The sequence below is a fragment of the Saccopteryx leptura genome, chromosome 2, assembly GCF_036850995.1.
Source record: "Saccopteryx leptura isolate mSacLep1 chromosome 2, mSacLep1_pri_phased_curated, whole genome shotgun sequence".
NCBI lineage: Eukaryota > Metazoa > Chordata > Mammalia > Chiroptera > Emballonuridae > Saccopteryx > Saccopteryx leptura.
The window spans coordinates 5350391-5374284 of NC_089504.1; the positions used below are offsets into that span (position 1 = coordinate 5350391).

General features: G+C 56.6%; 1 protein-coding gene across 1 annotated transcript; it reads right to left on the minus strand.

Moving 5' to 3' along the window:
* Window positions 1-677: 677 nt before the first annotated feature.
* AIF1L (allograft inflammatory factor 1 like) lies at window positions 678-22280 on the minus strand. Its single transcript, XM_066366887.1, has 6 exons — window positions 22123-22280; window positions 21850-21911; window positions 9981-10047; window positions 7731-7772; window positions 5360-5522; window positions 678-2858 (listed from the first exon to the last, which is right to left on the minus strand). Exons 1-6 carry the CDS (start codon window positions 22151-22153, stop codon window positions 2771-2773), a joined length of 453 nt encoding a protein of 150 aa, XP_066222984.1. The 5' UTR covers window positions 22154-22280; the 3' UTR covers window positions 678-2770.
* Window positions 22281-23894: the final 1614 nt, after the last annotated feature.

Below are 23894 nucleotides of genomic sequence, written 5' to 3' on the forward strand. Positions count from 1 at the left end.
ACACACTCACACGCACGCGCACACACATTCTGCATCCACCTGAGCTTGCCAGACGCACTCCTTCCTTTTGAGTTGCAGGGACAAAGCCACACTTGGCAGTCCCCAAGTTTCTGGTTACATTAGTTAGATTTGGTCTTTCAGAAAGAAGACAGCTGAAGTTTTAAGAAGCTGAGCCCTTAGCCAGAAAAGTAGAGTCCTGGAGCCAATAAGCCACAACCTAAAATACATGCAGCTTCCCTTTCCCAGGAACCACCCTTGAGCCGGTCTCCCTCCAGGAGTTGGGTTCCAAGAAATGGTGAAGGAACTGGTGGGAGTTTTCCAGGACACTTCCCATCCAATGAGAGCTCTCTTTCCTGCCCTTAGCTAGAGCTGGGGACACACCTACTTTCTCTCCTCCCTTAAGGCTTTCCTCTGGTCTTGTCAACTGTTGGACCAATTGAAGTAAGCCTGGCTGGCTCTGCCCACCTTTCTGAGTGAGGATCAGGTCCGCAGACTATGCTGGGTAGTCAAGAAAAGCTCTACCTTACTCCAAGGTATTATCCTGTCCCAGAGCAGAGAGGTAGAGGGAAGGGGTGGGGACAAGCAGTTACTTATCTTATGATCTCAGGGGGAAAAAAGCCAAGACAGGGAAGGGGTGGGGTTAGTTTACATTTACAGGGAGAACTGTTTTGCTGGGGTTTAAACTTCAACTAGACCTGTGCAATTGAGCAGCTCCTTAGCCTGAAGACCAGCCAGTCATGGACAAATAATCTTGCTTCTGAACTGGTTGAGACCAGCCGATTAAGCCAGCCTGGCTATTTTCCCATCCCCTACCTGCTCCACTCCCTCAAACTGCTATAAAGGGCAGCTCCTTGGGCCCTTGAGTAGGGGTCACTGAGGAGCCACAGGGAATTCACACAGGTCCCAGCCTCCAGCAGCACCCAGCCTTTTCCAGTTCAGGTTTGCCAAAGGCTTCTTCTCCAAGACTCTTGCCTAGTCTTGGGCCCAGCTTGGTCCCCACAGGATTGCAGTACAGTCACCCTATCGTCAGTCCCCTTTTCTTTCATCTCCCTGTCCTTGTCTAGGTCCGACTTCCTCACTAGACATTCGATTCCATGAGTCCTATTTCATTGCTGGGTTCTTAGCTCTTGGCCCATAGCAGGGGCTTAATAAATATGTTCAATGGATGCGCGCATCGAAGTCCTGAGTGGGAAAGGTAAGGGACTCCAAAACACAGGTGGGGTCAAGGCGGAGGTTCCTGCTCAGTCAGCACGAGGCCAAGTGTGACGCTTGTGTGAGTTCTGAGAAGCGCGGCTTAGCTGAGAAGCTCTGGGGAATGCAGAACTGCAGAGGCAGACCTTGCCTTGACCCAGACCCTGATGCTGACTTGGAGGCACTGGGACCATGAGTTCTGGCCCAGTGCTGACCTAGGAGACAGCTCCTCCCTGCCTCTTCCCTCGTTTTCACCAGACGGGGGCAGCCCAAAGCATAGATGAAGCATAGGCAGGGCATCTGAACGCCTGGGCTTCAGTCTAGACTATTCAATCTCCAGAATCAGCCCTGACCTTGGGCAAGGCACGTAATCCCTGTGGGCCACCCCAGTTTTCTCACCGGTGACAGGAGAGAACTGGCTCAGCCAACCTACAGGGTGAATTGGGGCTATAAAACCCCGTGAGTCCATAATCAAGGACTCCACGAGACCCCAATCCAATCCCCAAGCTCAAGGCTTTGGGCGGTTTGGAAAGGGCAAGGTGAGTTAGAGACAGTGGACACCGCACATGTCAGGGCAAAGTAGGGGATCTTAAAGCTTATAACAGGCGGTCAATAAATACCTGTTGTGTGACTGAGTAAATGGATGGATGAATGAATGAATGAATGAATGATGCAAGGTGGGAAGGCCAATGGGGGGGGACACAGTCAGTTTGCAGGCAGACCGGGGTCAGAAAGGCAACCTCGTTTCTCAGCTGTGCTGACTCTGCCACGAGTATTTTAGTCTTCATTCTCCTATCCTGTTGCCCTCAGCGTCCCCCCTAAAAGGTAGGACTAGACTGAGATGATCCACCTGGCCTCCCCTCTACCTCCATAGCCTCTTACGGAGGGACAGGGCTCCCTCTGAGCTGCCAGGTGTAGCCAGGGGGCAAAGGCCAGAGGATTTCTTCCAGAACCTTCTTGAAGGGCTCGTATTGCCTCCTTCCTTCCTTCTGTCACCTCATTGAGGACGAGAAGAAACATGGCCCTGGGGGGGGGGGGCATCACGTGGGGCGGTGGGGCAGTGAGTGGCCACATCCTGGGACACCTGAGAGTGCTGGAACCTCAGAGCGTCTGGGCAAGTCCTAGCAGGGCCCTGCAGCCTTATCCCTACCCTAAGGCTTTCTGAAAGTGGCTGAGGTTGTCCCCAGCGCCAGGCCAGCATACCTGGACTAAGCTCAGACCTCCAGGAAGAAGGAACATGACCTGCTCCAATGTGGGGATCACAGGCTTCCAGCCTCCCTGCCCTCCCTTTGTCCTCTCTGGTTTTTGGTTTGATGTCAGTCCTTCTGCACTGGCGGTGGGGTGGGAGGAAGGAGGGAAGAAGAGAGGGAGGGGCCCCAGAGCCCTTTTAAGGCAGATAATTTGTGCTTTACAAAGAGATCACTGATTCTGCAGATGAAAAAAAAACAAACATGCCCAATGACCAAAAAAAAAAAAAAAAAAGCCCAAATAAGACAAAACACAATGAGTCCAGAGGGAAGAGAGATCAGGAGGGAGGAACAGGGGCAGGGAGGGGCAGGGGCAGGTCCAGGCGGGGTCCTCAGGGCAGGCTGGCAATGTCTCTCTCTGGAGGGGGGCCAACCGGCTTGGGGCTGCTCTCGTTGGCTTTTCCTTCAAACATCATGACTCTGGTTTGGAAATGGAGAAGAAAAAAAAACAAAACACAGCAGGATTAGGACTCCTTCCCTCACGCAGGGAAAGCTCATCCAGCCTTCCGTTTGCAGGGTCCTCAGCGAAACACCCTTCATCCATTTTCCAGCGGTATCTTCTCAGAAGCCCAACACGGCCGGCCGCTACAAGGAAGGGGCTCCCAGCCCTATTTTTACAGAGAAGAAAATTGAGGTGCAAAGTGGCACCGTGACTCCTCAGAGCCACGCAGGCAGTCCAAGTGGGACAAGACTCCGGATCTCTAGGGGACTTCTAGGCCACGTGCCTTCCCCTAACCCCTAGCCGCGCTGCCTGGAGGAGGTGGAACTAGGCTGGGCCATGGCTCTGTTCAAAACCCCTTCCGAGCTTCAAAACCCTCCCAGTGCTCGGAGAGTAGAGGTTCACAGGGCAGCCTCTGGATTTGAGCCCCAGCCCTGCTACTACTTCCCAGCGGGCGACGCCGACGCCCGGCGTTTCCACCTGGAAGTGCGGGTGCCAGAGCGCTTAGGTCCTGGAGCGGTTCCAGGCTTCAGCGCCCTACTCTGTCTGTAGTCATTCCCTGGCTGGGCTCTTCCAGTCCCTTCCCAAGGGTGACAGTCCCCAGACAGCTTGTCTCTGAGCTCCAGATCTGCACCGCCAGCTCCCTCCTTGACTTCTCTCCTCCGTGTCTGAAGGGCACTTCCCTTGAGCACATCAAAAATGGGATTCCTGGCTCCCGCCTTCCCCACCGGCTCTTCCCTCCAAGCAAACCGCACGGTCACTCGCTCACTTACTCGGACCCCAGACTCCAGACCCAGCAGACTCCTCGCTCTCCTTGACACCCCACGTCTTGGGCATGTAGGCAATGCTTCCAGCTCGACCTCCTAGATCACTCCTGATTCCAAGAGCTCCTGCCCACCTCCACGGCAGCCTCTCCTAATGAGCAACCTCATTTCTTTCCTGCACAGGCCTCCCTGCTGCCACTCTCACCCCTGCTGCAGCCAGAGGGGACCTTTTGAAAATCAGTCCCTAGCTTAGCGTACTCCAATGGCATCCCTCCACAGTTACAGAATGCTAAGTCTGACGGTGGCCCACGAGGCCCAAAACCCCTGCCCACCTCTGCAGACTCATCCTTCACTCAGTGTATTTACTAATGCCCCAGACACACTGGCCTCTGTGCTATTCCTTGAACATATGAACACGATTCTGCCTCAGGGCCTTTGCACATGTGGTGTCTGCTGCCTGGAATACTTTTCCCCAGGTCTTCACATGGCTCATCCCTTCCCATCTTCCTGACTCAGGGCTCTGATCAATTGTCGCCTTCTCAACGAGACCCTTCCTGCCCACCATTACATCATCTCTGTTTGTTCCTCTTCCCACTTTCTATATATATTTATATTTATTATTATTTTTTTGCAGTACACTGTTACAATCTGGGGGTTTTGTTTGTTTTTGTTTGTCTCCATTAGGACGTAAGCTCCACGAGGAGGCCAGCAACGCATGTGACCCCAGCACCGAGAATGAATGACTCCTGGCATAGAGTTGGTGCTCAGTAAATACTTGCAGAATTAACAAGTGATAAATCAAAAGAGTCCACATGCAGACGAGTGCCTGACACGGAGTAAATGTCCACTAAATCTTCAGTGTCGTTTTAATAGCATCGTCGCTCTGATTGCTGCCACCTGCCCTCCACACAGTGCCCTCTGACCTCTGCACCCACACGAAAAGCTCTGAGCAGCCCAAAGTGTGTGCTCAGGACCCAGTTACTCAGCTTCCTGGAGCCTAACTTCCTCTTCTGTAAAACGAGCCAGGTACACTTGCCATTTGTACATTTGGAAAAAGAAAAGTTAATCTTATTTCCTGAAAGCCAAGTGAGAGGTCCTTTTCAGCTCAAATACCACAAGACTCTCCGAGGGCTTTCCCTGCAGCGCCTCAGTGGGGAGGTCCCCGCATCCGGAGTGTGGTTTTAGCCACCACATACCAGGTGTTCGCCATCAGCCAGGTGCGGGCTGGCCCCTCCACGTGCGTTAGCTCATTAATCCTCAGGACAACGCTTCACGAAAGATATTTATTACATCTCTATCTTACACATGAAAAGCATGCGAACTCTATCGCCCTTCAGAGCCGGCTTTTAACTCCATCATTACGCTCACAACAACCCCACGGGGTGGTCGAGTCACTTTACAAAGGAGAGAACTGAGGTTCAGAGTTTTGCCAGTAGATCTGTCATCCTCAGCATTGCCAGCGTCATCCCAGGAGCCACTTACTGGGTGCCGACTCTGCCAGACCTTCCGCTACAGGCTAACGTCACCAGCAAGGTACAGACTAGCATGGCATCGGCGGGAAAGGAAGTCGGGTTCAGAGAAATGAAACACCTTGCCCAGCGGGTCACACCGTGAGTTACCTCCTGGCTGGTGAACGGCTGGGTGCCCGAGCCAGGGGCCTCTCCACACACAATGACTTGGCCTCCCGAGGCCCTAGGAGAGACGGGGGAAGTACTCACAGCTTGAGGACAGCCGACCGTTTCCCCAGCATCATGTTCACAAAGTCTCGGTAGGAGATGGTAGTGCTGACCCCACCCGTCACCTCCGAGATCATCTTCCTTATCTCCAGGTGGGTCTTGGGGACCCCAAGCTTCTCCATCATCCTCTTTAAAGACATCAGGTCTGCGGGAGGAAAAGCAGGTCCACTGAGGGGAGACAGGCAGCGGGGGGGCCGATGGGGAAGCTGGAGAAGCTCCCTCCGGACCCCACACCCGGAGGGAGCAGGGCGGCCCCTCCCTGGAGACTGCAGCCAATGAATGGCCTTGCTCCTCTAGGAAGAATGAGCCTATCACCCCCTCCCCCGGTTTCCTTCGGAGCAGTATGACTAGTGGTTAGGAGCACGGGCTTCTAGTGTCGCATAGACTCGGGTTGGAATCCCAGCTCTGCTATTTCTGGCTATGCGACCTGCAGCAAGCTACTTCACCTCTCTGAACCCCTGCTCCCATCAGATGGGTTGATGGGATCATCGGGAGGGACGAGGCAGGAGAAGCACCTGGCAGGGAGCAGGTGCACAGCAGTGGGGCAGCCGTTCTGCACTGCACTCCCCGTGGTGAGGGGGAGCGTGGGCCCGCTGCCCAGCTATCCAGGAGGTCACTGCCCCGCGCAGGTGGCGTCAGGGAGATGGCCTGCTCTCAGGCACAGAAAGTCATCTCCAGGGGGCTGGGTGGCAGCTTCTCCCATCTGCCACTCCCACTCTGCACTCTTTTAGCCAGAAGGGAGAGGGTGCCAAAAATACCCTGCCCAGCAGGAAAACCAACAAACAAGGGAGGCACCAAAAAAGTCACGACACCCCGAGGAGCCACAGCCAACTCTGACCACCGGGCTCCCAAGATCTGAGGCAATTTCCTTCGGATTGTTCCCGGAACAATGGGGTCAGCAAAGGATGGCGGGACAAGGGGGTGCGGCAGTGATTTTAGGGCCAGGCAGTGGTGTGCCAGCTCACCCGAGAGGCCGGGCAGCCCGGACTGGTGCCAGGCCCCTAGGTGCCAGGATGTCCAGGGCATTTCAAAGAAAGCTGGGCAGCCTTCTGCAGGCAGAAGTGAAAGGTCTCCCACAGCTGCTGGCCAGACTCGAAATTGGCAAGACCTTTCTGGAAGGCCATTGGGCAGCACGCTGCACAAAAGCCTTTGACTCAGATGTCTCGTTTCTGATATTTACTCTTAAGAAATAGTCAGGGATATGGAGAAAGACTCAGGTACGATTATGTGCTCCAGAGGATTATCAACGACACTTTAAGGCGTTGGCCGAATAAATGAAATATTACGCAGCCACTCAGTATATTTCAAAAGAAAAGTTAATCATATGTTAAAATACTCACTGTATATATATATTTTAAAAATTATATATATATTTAAAATATATATTTTTATATATATATAAATTATATATAAAATACTCACTATATATATATTTTAAATATATATATATATTTTAAAGGAGTTTCTAAAAACGGTATAAAACAGCATTTGTGATGAGAACAAAGAGTGGAAGGATATAAACCAAACTGTTTATAGCAGTTATCTCTGGGAGTCGGGATTGTGGGTGACGTAGTATCGTCTTTGTGTTCTGCTGTGCTTCCTAAAACATTTTTATGATGAAAATTGTATTAACTTGATAAATTTTTTTTTTCTAAAGAAGAAAAATATTCAAAAGGGGGCAAGAATGAGAGGCAACAGAGGAGGCGTAGAAACGTGGAGGAGGGGTCAGGCCCTGGGCCTGCCGCTTAACCACCACGTGCCCCAAACAAGTCACGTCATCGTTCTGAGCCTCGGTGTCCTCATCTGTAAAATGGGGATAATTAAGCCAGCCTTAACCATGTCATTCTGTTACTGGTGAAGACACCTATGGGATAGGCGTCTGTCACCCCCAGCCTCTGGGTGGCAGGACAGGATCAGGGTCCGCTGAAGGAGGGAACGTGAAGGCAACCTGTCAACTGCAGGACAGTGTCCAGATGGGAGGAGGGGCCTAGGGGCAAAGGAAATGCCCACCCCCTGGGCCAGGGCGTCAGCAGCATGAGCCCCTCCAGCCCCTGGCACAAGTGGCGCTGTCTCTATGCTGGGTCCCCTGGAGTGGGAGGCTGAGGTGTGGGCAGTGAGGGGGTGGGGCAGGAGATGGTTGGAAGAGAAGTTTGGGGGGGGAATGGGTCCAGAGTAAAGGCAGACAGGCTCCAACTTGGTTCAGCTAGCCCAGCCCATCGGGAAGGCTTTCCGTGTGTGCTTGACACACTCACGACACCTCACCCACGCGAGTGAGTCTCTGGAGATCCCTGGACCTTCACGTCGCCCACCCACAAACACCTTCGTGCCCCGACACACTCAAGGCCTCACTCACCAATCTCGCCTTCATTGTTCAGGTCAAACTCCATGTACTTCTCTGAAAATCACAGAGCAGAAACTAGCGTTAGCTTAGAGAGGAGGGTGGCCCCTGCGGGGTCCCAGGGACTCCCTTGAGGGCAATGGCCAGATCCTCGGGGAGCCCACATCTAACTCCTCCCCTCACACGGGGGTCTCGACGCGAGTCCTATCATCTTAGCCGTCTCTGAAGACAGAGCTTGTCCTGCTTGCCCGCCTCTCCTTGTGGGCGCCAAGGAGAGAGGTGCTCGGGAGGCCACTCCGGCCCTCGACCAACCGACCGAGGAGGGTGGCTGCGGCCTCCCAGCTAGATTCAAGCCTGGCCCCCGGATACAGACTCGGCGGGGCTGGGAAGGGCGGTGTGGGAGGGGACTGGTGTGCTTTCAGAGTGCCCCAGGTGACTCTGACGGGCAGCCAGGTGTGGGGACCGCTGAGGAGGAGTCCCTGTGGTTCGGAACCTCTGGGTCATGGTCCACACTGAGAAGCCGACGCTCTTCCAGGAGACACGCCTGTGGGCCTGCCCTTGCCCACCAAGTGGGATGCACTATGTCCAAGGGAACCCTTCCCACAAGCCCTGCCTACAGACTGAATTAAAAAGTCCCCAATCAAGGGGTCCAGGGAACCTCCAGTAGCAAGAGAGAATGACTTGGAGCACCTTGGTATCTCCTGTCATGGACAGTGTGCAAACAAGTCCTGTGGCCTTGGGCAGGTGACCCGCCATAGAAGGGCAGAGCCCTCCAGGCCTGCTCTGTGCGGAGCAGCCAATGTGAGCGAGGTCCTCCCAGTGAGCAAGGTCCTCCCAGTGAGCGAGGTCCTCCCAGGGGCCTTCCCGGCCCGGCACCTGCAGGAGCACCTGCCCTCCAGCCTCTCAGGCTGCCTCTGCCTCCCTCCCTCTCCCCACCCACTGCTGCGCCGAGCATGCTGCCCCTCTGCCCGAATGTCCCTCCCAGGTAGTCTCAGGGCTCCTCCTCCTGCCTCCAAGGACCCCAGTCTTCCTAACTGGGCACCCCCCCACACACACACACAAGCACCTACTACCCCAGAGACCTCTGTCCCTCCTCCCAGAGACAGTCTGAAGAACGACCCATTGGTATGCAGAGAGGAGGAAGGATGGTCCCTCCTCCGTGAGGCGCTGCTGTAAGCAGCTGGCATGCAGGAGGGGGGGGGGCGGGTGACAGGGCAGGGAGGAGGGTGCTGTTGTTTTAGTTTTGTTTTGTTTTTAAATGTAAAAAGCACCACTGCATAATGGTTAGGAGCAGGACTTCTGGAATGAGACCAGTATGGGTTCAAACCCCCAGCTCTGCCATAGGTGAGCTGTGTGACTCCAGGCAAATGAGCCCACCTCTCTGAGCCTGAATTTCTTCTTCTATAAATTAAAGACGGCATCGTCTCCCTCCTGGTTGGATTGGGATGATTCAGGGAACTCACAACACTGCCTTTGAAGGGCTTCCCACAGGTCAATGTTCAACAACAGCTTGGCCACTGAGGTCCTGCCCAAGGACAGCCAAGCGGTAAGCAGAGTGGGAGCACCTGGCAGGTTCTCTCCCTTGGAGCAGAGGTTGCCCGCACTGCCAAGGCCTCGCGGATGTCCACGCGGCCCTCCGGCGCGCCCGGGTGCATCTCCCCGGCCGGAAAGGTGGGCCTGCCTGCCCCTTATGGGCACGGCTCCTCTCCTTTCTCCAGCCGCTGGCAGGGAACCAAGCGCCAGGGCCCGGAACAGAGGGACCTTTATGCTGCCCCCTCTCCGCGCGCGGGCTCCCGGGCCCTGTTTTCTTTTCATCCCGTGCTGCCGGGATTCAATGGGCAGAAACTCTGCCCCCTGCCCCACTGCGAGACACAGGCGTCCATTCTCCACAGGGGCTCCCGAGACGCTCCACGGTGGAGGGAGAGAGGCCAGGGCTGCTACAAAGAGCCGATTGTGAGCTGGGGCCCCGGGAGCGAGCAGGGCCGGGGCGGCGGCGACAGGCCAACCTGAGCCCCGTGGGGCAGCTGCGGGGAGAGAGGGCCGGGCTGGGGGGGCAGGCTGAGGCCCGCAGGTGAGAGGCGAGGGGGCCGGGGGCGGCTCAGAGGCCGGTGGAGGGGCCTGCCTCCTCCAGCTGGGCACCCTGTCCTGCAGCCCACCGGGAACAGGGGCGTTCTGGATGAAACAGGGGCGCAGCCCGGGCCTGGGCAGTAAGGGGTGCAGCCCGGTGTCGAGGGGCTGGGAGGTGGGGCAGCAACCCCAGCGTACCTTTAAAGGCTGAGAGCTTCTCTGGGAGGTCCTCTTCATCGCTGTATTTCTGGTCACAGAGAAACTCCTGCAGGGGCGAGAGCACAGAGCTGAGCGAGGGGCCGGCGGGCAGCACCCACCCGCACATCGGGCCCTCGCCCTGGGCCTCTGCTCCCGGGGCAGGGCGGGAGGCTCCAGGGTCTGTCCTAGCCTTCTGTCACCCACCCGCACATCGGGCCCTCGCCCTGGGCCTCCGCTCCCGGGGCAGGGCGGGAGGCTCCAGGGTCTGTCCTGGCCTTCTGTCACCCACCCGCACATCGGGCCCTCGCCCTGGGCCTCCGCTCCCGGGGTCTGTCCTGGCCTTCTGTCACCCACCCGCACATCGGGCCCTCGCCCTGGGCCTCCGCTGCCGGGGCAGGGTGGGAGGCTCCAGGGTCTGTCCTGGCCTCTGTCACCCTCAGGGCAGCCCTGCCGAGTCCAGCCTGTGGGTGGGAAGTGTGCTCAGCAGCTGGGGTGGGGCCCGAAGGGTCCGCTCTAGAAGATGGGACACCTTCCAACCAAACTCTGAGTGTCACCGGGGCAGGAGCCTGGGCCTGGGGACCCCGCTCTGGGATCCAGAAAGCAACAAGCCCTAAGGACAAGCTGCTGGGTTCCAGCACTAATGTCTTAGGCACGTGACCCAAGCTTGTTAACTCCTCTCTGGTGTCCCATGCTTTATCTCCAGAGGGGTGTGGTGATCGTAGCTACTCCTGCAACTTGTGTGTGAATCCAAGGAGAGTGCGCGTCTGAGTCCTGGCACGGAGCTCCTGCTCCGTGAACACTCGCTGTCACGTTACTAGCCTCTGCTCCAGCCAGAACACGACTGTACATCGCTGGGGAGGTCACTTACCTCTCCCCTGTATCCTCACCTGTAGGACAGGTCTGTCCCCCTTCCCCTCCGAGGCTGGGAGAGACCTAGATGAGTCCCTTCAGGAAAGGGTGGGGAGGGCCAGGGGACACTCACAAGAGCCCCCAGGATGAAGCACTTACCCACTCGCTCTCTTTGGATGCCACAGGGGGATCCAAGAGTTTCCCATTCGATTTATTTAATTATATAAGTATTTATTTTTATTCAGAAAGTCATAGAGGGAAAGTGAGCCACAGAAGATATGGTTTTAGGAGACAAGTTGACAGTGGCCAAAGAAGGGCCCTTGGAGCTCAGGCAGAAGACAGAAGGGTCAAGGTAACGCGCCTGGGGTGGGGGAGAGGGGGACGGGAGAGGTGCAGGGGTGTTCCCGAGAGGGAGAGTACACCAAGGGTTTCCCATTTTACAGATGAGGAAATTGAGGCTCACACAGCCAGAGCTTCAAGTCAGCTCCGTCTCACTCCAAGTCTGCATCCTCGACCTCGACCCTTAAAGATGGGCAGATAGCAGGCCTTCAGCCGGCTTTAGAACAAAAGGTGACACATTCGTAAGCAACTGCTAGGCCAGCACAGGACCAGGGAGATCTTACTTGCCTTGTTGCTAATCTTCAAAGCTGCCTTAGAACCTGGGTGGTGATGGGGGTGTATACCCATCCTAGCACGAGACTCCGAAAATGCCCTCTCTTCTCTGGACCACACTTCCCTCATTACTGAGCTGACATAGGCATCGCTACCCATTTCTTTTCTTTTTTTTTTTTCATTTTTCTGAAGCTGGAAACAGGGAGAGACAGTGAGACAGACTCCCGCATGCGCCCGACCGGGATCCACCCAGCACGCCCACCATGGGGCGACGCTCTGCCCACCAGGGGGCGATGCTCTGTCCATCCTGGGCGTCGCCATGTTGCGACCAGAGCCACTCTAGCGCCTGAGGCAGAGGCCACAGAGCCATCCCCAGCGCCCGGGCCATCTTTGCTCCAATGGAGCCTCGGCTGCGGGAGGGGAAGAGAGAGACAGAGAGGAAAGCGCGGCAGAGGGGTGGAGAAGCAAAATGGGCGCTTCTCCTGTGTGCTCTGGCTGGGAATTGAACCCGGGTCCTCCGCACGCTAGGCCGACGCTCTACCGCTGTCTTTTTTTTTTTTTTTTTTTTTTAATGAGAGGAGAGGAGATAGAGAAACAGACCAAGCTATCCTCAGCACCCAGGGCCGATGCTCAAACCAACTGAGCCACTGGCTGCGAGAGGAGAAGAGAGAGAGAAGGGGGAGGGGGAGGAGGGGAGAAGCAGAGGGTCGCTGCTCATGTGTGCCCTGACTGGGGATCGAACCTGGGACTTCCGCATGCCGGGCTGACTCTCTATCCACTGAGCCAACTGGCCAGGACCTGGCATCATGCCTATGCTCATTCACGCAACAGTTTTTGAGGGACCCCAGGTACACTGCTGTGTTCTAGGCAGCCAGGGAGCAGGTGAGACCAAGGCAAATAAGATAAGGTCCTTATCTTAAGATTATAGGGAGTGTATAAAGAGATACTAAATGGCATCTAGGTCAATCACTCAATCTGCTCCTAAATTCCTCCTGTTTCCCCCTAACTGATGACTGGGTCTGTGCTTACACATGTCCCAGGACAGGGAACTCACTACCTTTCCAGCCTGTTGTGTAAACCCCCAAGGGGCTTGAAGCATATAGAACAAGAGAATGACAAAAAACCTAAATGGTAACAAAGCGCTCTGGGTTTGGATCTCAGTCCCCTCCTTACCAACTGTGAAATGGACACAAGCGTACCCACCTCCTCGGGAACCACCTGTCCCTCAGGGGATAACCAAGCTCACCTGTCGGTGCTCAATGAGCAATAGGCATGGTTTAGTGTGAGGCAGAATATGACGACTCCTTCCCGGGTTCAAGCGTCTCCACCCTAACTCAGCACCCTGCGACAGGGACGGAGGAACCCACCTGCCAGTGTGCCTCCCCTCGCTGGGTCGAGGGGCTCCGGACGGTCCCCTGGCTTTTGGCAGGAACCATGCTATCCCATTAAATCCTCACTATTACACTAATTTTACACCTGAGAACAAGAGCACCAGAGGGGTCAGATAACACTTCTAAAGCCCCGGGCAGCTGAGAAAATGCAGGACTGATTTGGAATCTGGGCCTATCAGACTCCAGGTCCTGTGCCTCCAGCAGGCAGGTCGAGGGCAGCCCCAGGGGCCATGGGGTCCAGCTGGCTCGCCCACAGCCTCTCTTGGGGCCTCATGCCCATGCACCATGCCCGGCCCTACCTCCCCGTAGCTGGGGCTGGAGACTTCTCCTGCTGCCCCCCCTGGCTCGCTCTGGCTAGGATTTCCCTTCCTCTAGGCTCTCACTTATAGCTCATTTCCACTGCTGACCAGAAAGCAGGACAATTAACTCTTGTCTGTGACCCTGAGCAAACCAGGTGCCTCCCGGGGTCACAGATCGCAAAGCTGCTCAGCAGAGGGACAAACAGGCCGTGTGGTTCCCAGACTCTGGGGTAATGCATAAAGAAATATTTCCCAAAAAAGTTAAGAGCAGGGAGAGGCCCTACACGAGGCTGCCAGATTTGCATTTTGCCAAGTAAAGACTAAACAAAGACCACTGACTGCTGCCATGAGTTCAGAAAAGGACATTTCATAAAAGTAGGAAGTTCCTAATCTCAGCATTTTTTAAATGGAACGCACGTGGCTAGCCTGCGTTCAACTCACTACACTGCTCCGATGTTCCCCCGCTGCACCATGTTAGGAACGGGGAATCCTTCGTGGGAAGGCAACGGCCCAACATCTGGGACGTTCTAGGGAGAGGAGAGCCGGGGCCCGTCCCAGCTCCCACGTTCTGGTCGACCAGAAGTCCTGCCCCAGCCCAGAGCCCGTGAGTAACGTGTACTGACCACTTCTAGGAATCCGAGCAGACAGGGTTCAAGGGGCGGGCGGAATGTGGGCCTTGTGTGGGAGACGAGTCACACCAGAGATGAACGCGGAACAACCGGGCGGCGACAGAGCGAGAACCAGGGCGCAGGGGCAACTGTGGCCTGCTGAGTCATGACTCCCCTTCGCTGGACCCGGCCCTGGGCCCGGCTTCCTCCCCATGGCGAGTTTGCTCTGGCTGGGTCCCCTGCCTGGACCGCTCCTCCCCACATACCGACCTGGCACTCTCTCTCTCGCCCCCTTCAAGCCTTTGCTCAACTGTCACCTTCTGAATGAGGCCAACGCCGTCCACCGGGCCCACGGCCACCCCGGCCTCCACTTCCAACCCACCCGAGCTTCCTGTGTGTCTCCTTTTATTTCACAGGGTGAATCACCCCCTAACACAATTTATTGGCTTATACTGTCCCTCGTCGGTCTCCCTCTGCGAGAATGTAGGTTCCACACCGTAGGTGCTCAATAAATATCTGCAGGATGAGCGACTGAATCGAGACTCAAGAGAGGACCAGGAACGTGCTCAAAGCAGCACAGCTAGCAAGCGGCCAAGCCGGGATTACACTGAGCAGCAGAGGCCGCTGGGGTTCCCTCCCTCCACGGAGCTGGAAAGGGTAGGTGACCCGAGGAAGCGAGCGTGGGAAGGGTGATGGGAGGAGGCAGGCCCTCGGCCACAAGTTCTCAGACCACGTGTTGACCGTCTCGTGCCCCGTGGGTGCCCAGCACCCAGTACTGCCCAGCACGCAGTAGACGTTCAATAAACATCTGTTGAATGAATGGAGAAGCCTGCCATTCAGCTAGGGTGACCTTCTCCATTCTCACCCCTGAAATGGTGAGTCAGCTTGGCTAAAGCGTGTGCACATGTGTGACGAGACACTGGGGGCAGGGGACGACTAGGAGATTGGAATCACATTTTTTTCTCGGAGCCAAAAATGACAAATGCTTGAGCCACAGAGTGACCAGGGGTGGGAAAAGCAGCTGACCCGTTCGTGTGTGGGTAGGCAGGCAGCTCTTGCTGGCCCTGGGTTGGGGGCAGCTGTGTGGGCTGGGACGCCGGCAGGGCCAGGGCAGGCAGAGGGCAGCGGGGACCGGGTTGGCCTGCCGGCTCCCACCCCACCTCCAAGCTTCAGAATCTTGGTCCCTGCTCATGCGCAGCCCACAGCTCCCGCCCCTTCAGGCACCTGCCCCCCCCCACATTCCCTTGCCCAGCCTTGGGGCCCAGCCACGCCCAGGGGGCAGGTACCCTATCTGTCCAGTTGCAGGACCCCTGGCTGCCCTGACTCTGGGGCCCCAGGCAGAGGGGACAGAGATAGAAGCCAGCTCCCTTTGGAAGAAAAGCAAAAGCAGATGTCAGAAGAGGGCAAGCTGGAGCCAGAGTGCCTGGGTTTCAACCATTTAGTTCAGGGCTAGTCAACCTTTTTATCCCTACCGCCCACTTCTATATCTGTTAGTAGTCAAATTTTCTAACTGCCCACCGGTTCCACAGTCATGGTGATTTATAAAGTAGGGAAGTAACTTTACTTTATAAAATTTATAAAGCAGAGTTACAGCAAGTTAAAGCATATAATAATAATTACTTACCAAGTACTTTGTGTCGGATTTTCGCTATGTTTAGCAGAGTAAGTCTTTATAAAACAACTTACTATAGTTAAATCTATCTTTTTATTTATACTTTGGTTGCTCCACTACCGTCCACCATGAAAGCTAGAACGCCCATGAGTGGGTGGTAGGGACCAGGTTGACTACCTCTGATTTAGTTGCTGTGTGAACATGACTTCATTGGTCTGTGCCTCAGTTTCCCCATCTGTAGGAAGGATACGAATATCTCATAGGCTTGTTCCAAGGAACCACAGTACGTAAGTCAATTCATATAAAGTGCTTAACACAGTGCCTGGCACCTGGCAAATGCTAAATACATGTTAGCTGTTCATTGTTCTCTTCTAACACTTCTATCCGCACTATCCACCTCCCGCAGCTCATCACTCCGACCCTCATCTCCTGGTAAGTGGATCAGAAAAGCAAACCGCCTTCCCTGCCTCAGGATGGTCATGATTTCTCTCTCCCCTCTCTGGGCAGCCTCACTGGACAGAGGGGGATAACTGAGACCCAGAGAGCTTGCTCGACTTGCTCAAGATCGCCGAGTTTTAACAATTCAAGGTCTCTCCCTCCCTTTGCCATCCCAGCCCCCTCCCTGCCCTGAACAAGGAGCAGGTGGCCTGACTACAGGTTTCTGAGCGAAGAAAGTCAATACTGGGAGTTACCTTTCCTCTTGGGCAGCTGCAGAAGGAGGTTACTGCAGAGGCCAGGGACCACTCTATAGCCCTCTAGGGGACGGGGTGTGTGTGGATGGCTCACTCCCCACCTCCCATCCCCCGCTCACGCTCCAGCCCACTGCCCCAAATGACAAGTTTCTACGGCCTCCAGGTATCAGGGGCTCTGAGACGGGCTATTACGCAGAGGGACAAGTCCAGAGGCTTTGGTGCCCTGGTCAGTCGCTGGCAACGAGCCAGGAAATGCAAGCAGGCAGGAGCCTGGAGTCAAAAAACAGGAAGCCGGGCGCTGAGCAGTCTCGGTTCTCCAGCCAGTGTCCACGGGCGAGGCCTGAGACGGTGACAAAGCTGTCAAAACAGCCACCGAGTCACAGAGCGTGGAAGTGACTCCGCAGAGCATCCAGCTTGTCCTCTCCGTTCAATAACCAAGGAGACCGAGGTCTCAGAAGGGAAAGGTCTCGCCCAGAGCCACAGCGGTCGGAAGCCGCACATAAACTTCCCTGAGCGCAGGTGCGCGGGACAGAGGGGCCGGGGGAGGGATGTTGGACCACGTTCCTTGGGTTCAAATCCCAGACCCAGCACTCACTCTGTCTGTGGCCCTGGGGAACTTGCTTCACTACTTTGGGCCTCAGTTTCCTCATCCATGAAATGGGGTCATAGTAACAGCATCTCCTCACTGGGCTGGATTAAATGAGCTAACTGCACAGACACGTACGAGGTGTTACCAATTATTGTCACGCATGTGGATCGCCTACACTCGAGCCGCACCAAGACACAACTGTGAGCAGGGGAAGGGCAGAGAAGTGACCCAGCCACGCCTTTCTGTTCCACAGCATGTCACAGAGTCCTCCTGATAAGCTTTGACCCCCAGGCCATCCCTCTTCAAAGGCAAGCTCTGCTTTGTCCTTGGACCCCTGGCTGACCGAGAGTGACAGGCCATCCACAGGGAAGAGAGTGCTCCCCTCTCAGCCCCAGGGGACAGCGCCCACAGCCACAGCGGTGCACAGCTGCTCCTCTTGGTCCCCTGCAACCTCTGATAAGTATCGGAATCCTCCCCGACCCCCAGGAGCCCCATCCAAGCGCTCATGCCCGAGAGGGGCTATTTCCACAACCAGCAGAGGATGGCAGCCCCTGCTGGGCCTGGCCTCCAGGTCCCTGCCACCGGCCTGATTTCACTGCCCCTACCACCTCCACCTCAGACTCAACTCTCCTTCTGGGCCAGTACCTCTAGCACCTGCTCCCGGATGCTGGCTCCTGGCCCTCCGGGCTTGTCTCTATGTATTAGCTGCAGCAGAATTTTGGGGCGGGCAGATATCACCATCTTGGAGGCCATCCAAGAGGTTGGTGGCTGAAACCCTGGGTGAAAACCCCAAGGCCAGGCAGTACCATACTAGGCCGTGGGGCCTCTGACGCAGCCTACAAGTTCTTAAAGGGCCAGGACCAGGCCACAAATGCCCAGCCTGGGGCCTGGCGCGTAGACGGAGCCTGTAACGTGCACCCGCCAGGACAGCAGGCTCACATTCCCCACGGCAGCTCTGGGGCCTCATCCGGACGCGGTGTCCTCGCCAAAAGATGGGGCAGCTGAAGAAAAACACCCCATCCGCTGTACAAACTAAGCAGACCCTGCAGAAATTCCATCTCTAGCTTCCTGTGACATGGCCACACTGAGGTCGTGACTGGCTGGACCTGCGGGGACACTGAATCCTCGGAGGCTCACGTGGCCAGTTATCACCATCTCCCTTATAATATATTAAGGAAGAGCAAGAGAGACGGGTACCAAGCGATGCCAGCTGGGCACATTCACCTGGGCAGGGACACAGTGGCACTGCCAGTACACAGGAAAAGAGACACACCTGTGTAGCACCTGGGTCAGGTCTCAGAGGTCCCCCATGGCTTGTGGGGGGGGGCTGGGGACATATACCCCTGCAGGCAGAGACACACAGCCTGCTGTGCCCGGCTCTTCCCAGTACAGAGGGCACGTGGGTTCTGAAATAACCACGAGGCACCTAAATGGTACAGGGAACGCTGCGTGCCCTTCATTCGACCCAGGAGGGCTGGGAGGACGGGATGGTAGCCAGAGATCTTTATCCACATAAGCAAGAGAGGCCTGTGTCACAGCTAGGCGGTGGCCACATGATGGACAGGGGCCAGGGCAGGCCGCAGGCGGTGTCTGAACTCAAAGACTCCTAGCTCTGTCACTTCCTGGCTGGGTGACCTTGGGCAGGTGACTTCACCTGGCTGAGCCTCTATTTCCTCATCTCTAAAATGGGAGGGCTAGTAAGCCGTGTCCCACGGCAATGTTTACACATTCTCTCGTCACCTATCTTCCTAATCAGACGTTCCTTTGACAGGCGTCAGTGAGATGATGCAGGCCAAGCACCAGTCACGCCTCAGGTTATTTTGTTAAAGATCCTGGCCTCCGGCTGGCTCAGACGGCAGCCTTCTCTGTCCTGCAGGTTCCGCCAGCGGTCCCAAGGGTAAGGGCGCCCAATGGGGTGCCCACCCAGCCCTGCCACTTCTCTCTGCCCCCGTGGGAAGCTGAGGAGAATGTATTCTATTGCCATATAAGGCTGAGGCTGCCGGCCTGGGGTCAGCTACCATGCCACCAGGGCTCAGAGAATGTCAGCTATGTGGGGGGAGTAGGAGGTGTGTGCACATCCTGTCCGCTCCAGTAGCGCAGAGAATGCGCACACAGCACAGAGGTGGGGGTGGGCATCCACGGAGGGAGACCCGATCAAGTGCAGAGATGGAGAGACTAGACTGGGTTCGAGTGTGGCTGTTTAAACCCAGGTGACTGACTCACCCTCTCTGAGTCTTGGTTCTTGTATGGGAATACATACTCACAGGGTTAGAGTGAGCACTCCACAAGATAAGGCCCAGAGCACACCTGGCACACTGCCTGGCACATGCCAAGTGCTCAGAAAATCAGAGCAAAACGCAGATGGAAACCAAAAAGTGCATTTCCACACAGCTCCACCAGGACCTCTAGGCCCACCTGAGTCTCTTGTCTATTTTCACTCCTGAATCCCTGATAAGAACAACAGCTAAGGCTTAGCTACCCTGCTGCCCTCTGGAAGCGGGCCCCCTCTGGGGGTGAGGGGGAGAAAAGCTCAAAAGGAACTGGGACGATGGCCCTAGAAGCCCCCAGAGCTGCCAGCCAGGCTGGGCTCTGCCCCCGGCAGCAGCCACAGAGGTGCCCAGGCACATGCAGGGAGCATGAAGCCCCGCCCTTCACGGCCTCCGCCTTCCACAAGGTCAATGGGCAGGTGCTCAGTCCAGCCCCCGACATACAAGCCCCACTCCAGTGGGGCAAGGAAGCTGAACCCCAAAGGAAGGCCAGTCTGGGGGGCTAACATGGTTCCCTCTAGAATTTGCCCACTCCGGAGAACCTCATGGCCACGGGTGAACCGAACACAGAACCTCAAAGAGAGGGACTCCCTCGGAGTCTGCAACGAGCTTCGCCTGCTCGCCTCCACTGACTGCTGTAGGGACTGGGAGCAGAGCAGGGACCACTGTCCCCATTGCAGGCAGGGGGAGACTGAGGCTCTTTCGGATGAAATGGCCGGGCCCAGGCAGAGCGGCCAGCAGGGGCCACAGCAAACCCCAGCCCAGCACCTGTAAGCCCTAAAACACCCAATGACAACAATCACGACAGCAGCCAGCTTTCCTGATGTGCTTTACGTAGATTGCATCGCTGAGAAATCACAGCAACCCGACTACGTGTCTCAGGTGCCCGGCCCAAGGTCACAGAGCCAACAACATTCTGCCTTCCTCTGCCTTCCCCTCGTGACTCTAAGCCACGGTGGGGCCACCTTGATCTACTGCAGGGAGGGGGGGCAGCTCAAGTTTCCGGTTTTACCCTAGAGCCTCCTTCCTCCAGGGGCCCAGAGCCTGAGCCCCAGCAGCCTGGCGCACAGGGTGGTCTCAGAACAGCATCTGGGCAGGGAGAGGACACTGGCCCGCAAGCTCTGCCACTGCTGTCTGAGTGGCTTTGATCGGCGGCTTGCCCTCTCTGGGCGCTGGGACCCCAATGTGGGTACACACAGCCCCTTCTTGCTCATCCTCTCCAGTCGAGCTGTCCGGTCCAGCTCCTGAGAGGCACGGGCTCTCCCCTTTCTGAGCCAAGCCAGGCCGCCTCCCAAAACAACCCTGTGGCCTCCCTACAATCTGCCCCCCTCCAAGGGCAGGGTTGGCATAGGACGTCCCACACACTCAGCTCCTCTGGTTTGTCCAACTATAGCCCCCTCTCCTCCATCCCCAGCTGTCTCTGGCTCAGGGTCCTGCTGGCTGCGGGTGGATTCGGCCAGCTTGGAACCCGCCCGGCCCAGTGGCCCAGGGGGCTGTATGAGGTCAGGGTTCTAGGCTCCTGTCCAGAGGGCAAGCGCAGCCCAGACCTACAGGCTGCAGAGTGAAGAGGGAGGGAGCCCAGCAGCCTGGACCCCTGAGATCCCAGCCAGACATCCAAGCTGCCTTTTGGATGTGTTCAACATGACACCAACAGGCAGGGCGGGGATGGCATTGAGGGGCTTTAGGGTCCCCAGAGTCCTCCACAAGATTCCTATAGCCAATAGAATGAAACCAGACAGGCTGCCTAGAGCTAGACAATCCAAGAAAACCAAAGAGGACATCAAGACTGCAAGCCCTACCACTAAAATACTGCCACCATGCCACAGTGCCTAGCCCCACCCCACAGACTCTGCCAAGACCCTGCTGACCCCACCAGCTTCCCACTTTGGGACTCAAAGCCAAGCTCAGACCCTGGGTGCTCAGTGGCCCAAGGGAGCCAGCAGGGGGAATGCTCAGCCTTGTTTCTGGGGACATGCCTCCGAGGCCAGTTGGGAAGGCACCTGGTAGATGTCCTGCTCAGGAAATAATCCTAAAACCATACACAAAGGTCTTCCCCTTGTGCGGTCTGCTGGACCAAGCGCACTGCATGCCTCCCCTCGCTCTGTGAGGAGAAGCCCTCGGGAAAGACCACAAAGCTTGGAAGTGACGGAGACCAGTCTGAGCCCACATCATGTAGAACTCCAAAGCCCCTGGCTATGCTGCCTTTGAGCTCTGGCCAATCCTGGCAGGCCTGGACACTTTTCCTTATCGTCTAAAATCTACATGGTCATTACACAAACGTTTATGGGGCTCCCCCTGTGCATCTGGTACAGCTGGGTGGCTTTCTTTAAAAGAAAAAGCATCAAGGCTCCCTGGGAGCCTTCCCTAAAAGCTGGAGTGGTTAAGAGTTGTGAGGGTGGGCAGGGGGCAGGCAGGAGGACAGCATTCACTACAGAGGACACTAGCCTGTGAGTCTGGAGCCCAAGTGCTAACAGCAGCCTGACCCACGCTTGCTGGGCAGCTGCCTAGCCTCTCTGGGCCTCCCTTCCGTCTCTCTCGGCTATAAAACAGGCACTGCTGGGAGACCTCAGGGGTCCCTTTTGGAGCAAATCCCTGCAGCCGGTCCTAGGAGGGCTTCCGGGAAGCCCCGGGCCGGCCGTATTGGAGCTCCTGGCCCGGCCCTACCTCCTCAGTCTAAGAGTAACAACTTGCAACCCGAGACGCCGGGGCCAGAGCTGAGTGGAGGGGGTGGAGGGGGACCTACCTGGAGTCGGAGGCACAGGGGCAGGGGCCGAGGGAGGAAATTGGGGGGAGCTCAGAGGAAGAAAAGGAAGGGGGGCACAGCTTCACAGACGGAGGTGGGAGCCAGGGGCCGTTGGGAGCTTTAGAAACGAGCGGTGCGCAGCTCCAGCGAGTCGCAAGCTGTCCTCGCGGCGGGGCTAGAAAAGCGAAGGTGGCGGCTCACACTTACCCGGTTGATCTCGGCCAGCCTCCTCTCCTGCCGAGCTTTGAGTAAGCCGAACGCCTTCCCTCCTGGAGACAAAGAGACAGCCCGGGAAGCGGGGGTCTCCCCGGGCCGCGCGCCCCCGGGACCCGCGTCCACCTCCTGCGCGCTGCAGACTCCACTGTTCGCTCGGTGCGCACAGGTGGCGGGCGGGGTACAACGCGCGCGGGCTGGGGGACGCGGGGACAGCGTGTCGGGGGCGGGGCAGGCTGAGGGACAGCGGGGGACAGAAGCGCCTACCTTGAAACCTGTTGCTGAGCGCGACAGACATGATGAGCACGGGGCTCCCGCCGGCTCGGGGCTTCGCGGCCGCAGCGAGTAACGAGGAGGGACCAGCGCCCGGTCCGAGATCCCGCGGTTTGTGGCGGAAGGACCGAGGGGCGGAGAGAAGGCGCGGGTGGCCGGACACACCCCACCCACCCTTCCCTCTGGCCCGCCTCCCTTCCCTCCCGCCGCGGGGCCGCTGGCCTCAAAGCGGCTATTATGCGGGAGACGCAAACTGCCGCCTGCCCCTCTGCTGGAGGACGCGGAAAATGCACGGCGCGCGGACCGCTCTTGCGCGCCTCCCTTTCCGCTCTCCCGGGACTTCCACAAGCCCCTTTCCCGCCCTGGGCCGTAGTTTCCCCGGAAATAAAACGGGGACGATCCTAGTTCGCACTCTGGGTGGTTGTAAGAAGCCAATGCGGGTGGCTGCGGCGGCCGGGAGTGAACGCGCCACCAACCAGGCCCTTACGAAAAATAAAAGTTTAGTTTTGTTGGGGTTGGGAGGAGGGGGGTGGGGAGAATGCATAATGACGAAGTGCCACCGGGCCATCATTAGCGACACTAAATCAATCAGAATGAGTTACTGTTTGGTTAATAAAACCTATTTCTTGAGCACGGACTGTGCGCCAGGCACTTTGTCAGATCAGTACCGGATACATTTATTAAGTTGTTTATTCTCAAAACTCTCTGAAATAGGATCCGGCACTCCCGTTTTACAGAAGAGCAAATTCAGGTAGAGGAAGCCCGGGGTGCAAGTCCGCCTGGATGATACATCAACCCGAGCCTCTAACTCCGGGCACATTGGCACCCAGGGCACAGGAACCTGGGACTCCTAACAGGGTGACTGTGGAGTTTCCTATCCAAATTAGGTTGTTTCTGAGAATGGAAACTGGCACTCAGAACAGTTATGAGTGCCACAAGCACAGACTGGGACTGTCCTGGGCAAATAGCACACTTGGTCACTTGTAATGTGCCCCCCCACCCCCCCCACCCCCCACCCCACACACACTGAGCATGTCCCTGGGGATTGGATCCAGGCATTCTCCTTCCCCATTCACCATTAAAATTTGGATCTGGTCAAGCTGTGTTATCTTGGGCAAGTCACTTGACCTGTCTGAGCTTCAGTTTCCTGATCTGCAGAATGGAGGAAACAAGCATCTGTCACCAAGCAGAGACTGTTTACAACTCATTACTTCCACGGAGTTTAAGCAGGTAATAAAAGTAAAAGCTTGGAGGGAAGAAAGGCTTAAGAGTTACAGCCCTTGGTTGATGGAAGATGTTCCACCTGCAGACCAGAGATGAGAGTTTACTTAGAGCAAAGCCCTCATAACTCACTACCCAGGCCAGGCTCAGATGGCCTGTTGCCCTGCCCAGTGGGGCTGGCTGGCCCTGGTTAGCCCTTCTGCAGTGCAGGGGCCACCCCACCTCCCACTGCTCAGCTGCCGGGCTGCATGGCTAGCCAGGTGTTCAACAGCTGCCACATTCCACGCAGCGCAGCCCCACCTCTGGGGCCAGAGACTGGCTCTGCGTGACCGGACCGCATGAGTCATGAGATGTCAGGCCGGAGGTACGTCACTGTGGAATGGAGAGACGGCCTGTTCTCCACCCATCGGGGATGCTGGAACTGGGCTTGGTCGATAAGGGTCTAATGCCAAGAGCAGGCACCAGAAGGCTGTGTACCTCTGTCAGCAGGGAAGCTGGTAAGGGGTAGAGGGAGCTGGGGACAAAAACCTCATCTCTTTGGCACC

What these genes read in the sequence shown, in the direction of transcription:
- AIF1L (XM_066366887.1), bottom strand. Translation starts at nt 22,153, where the DNA reads ATGTCTGTCGCGCTCAGCAACAGGTTTCAAG. An exon ending in GCTCAGCAACAGGTTTCAAG is followed by an intron (nt 21,912 to 22,122) that starts GTAGGCGCTTCT and finishes CTTTGTCTCCAG; the next exon opens with GAGGGAAGGCGTTCGGCTTA. An exon ending in GGCTGGCCGAGATCAACCGG is followed by an intron (nt 10,048 to 21,849) that starts GTAAGTGTGAGC and finishes TCGCCCCTGCAG; the next exon opens with GAGTTTCTCTGTGACCAGAA.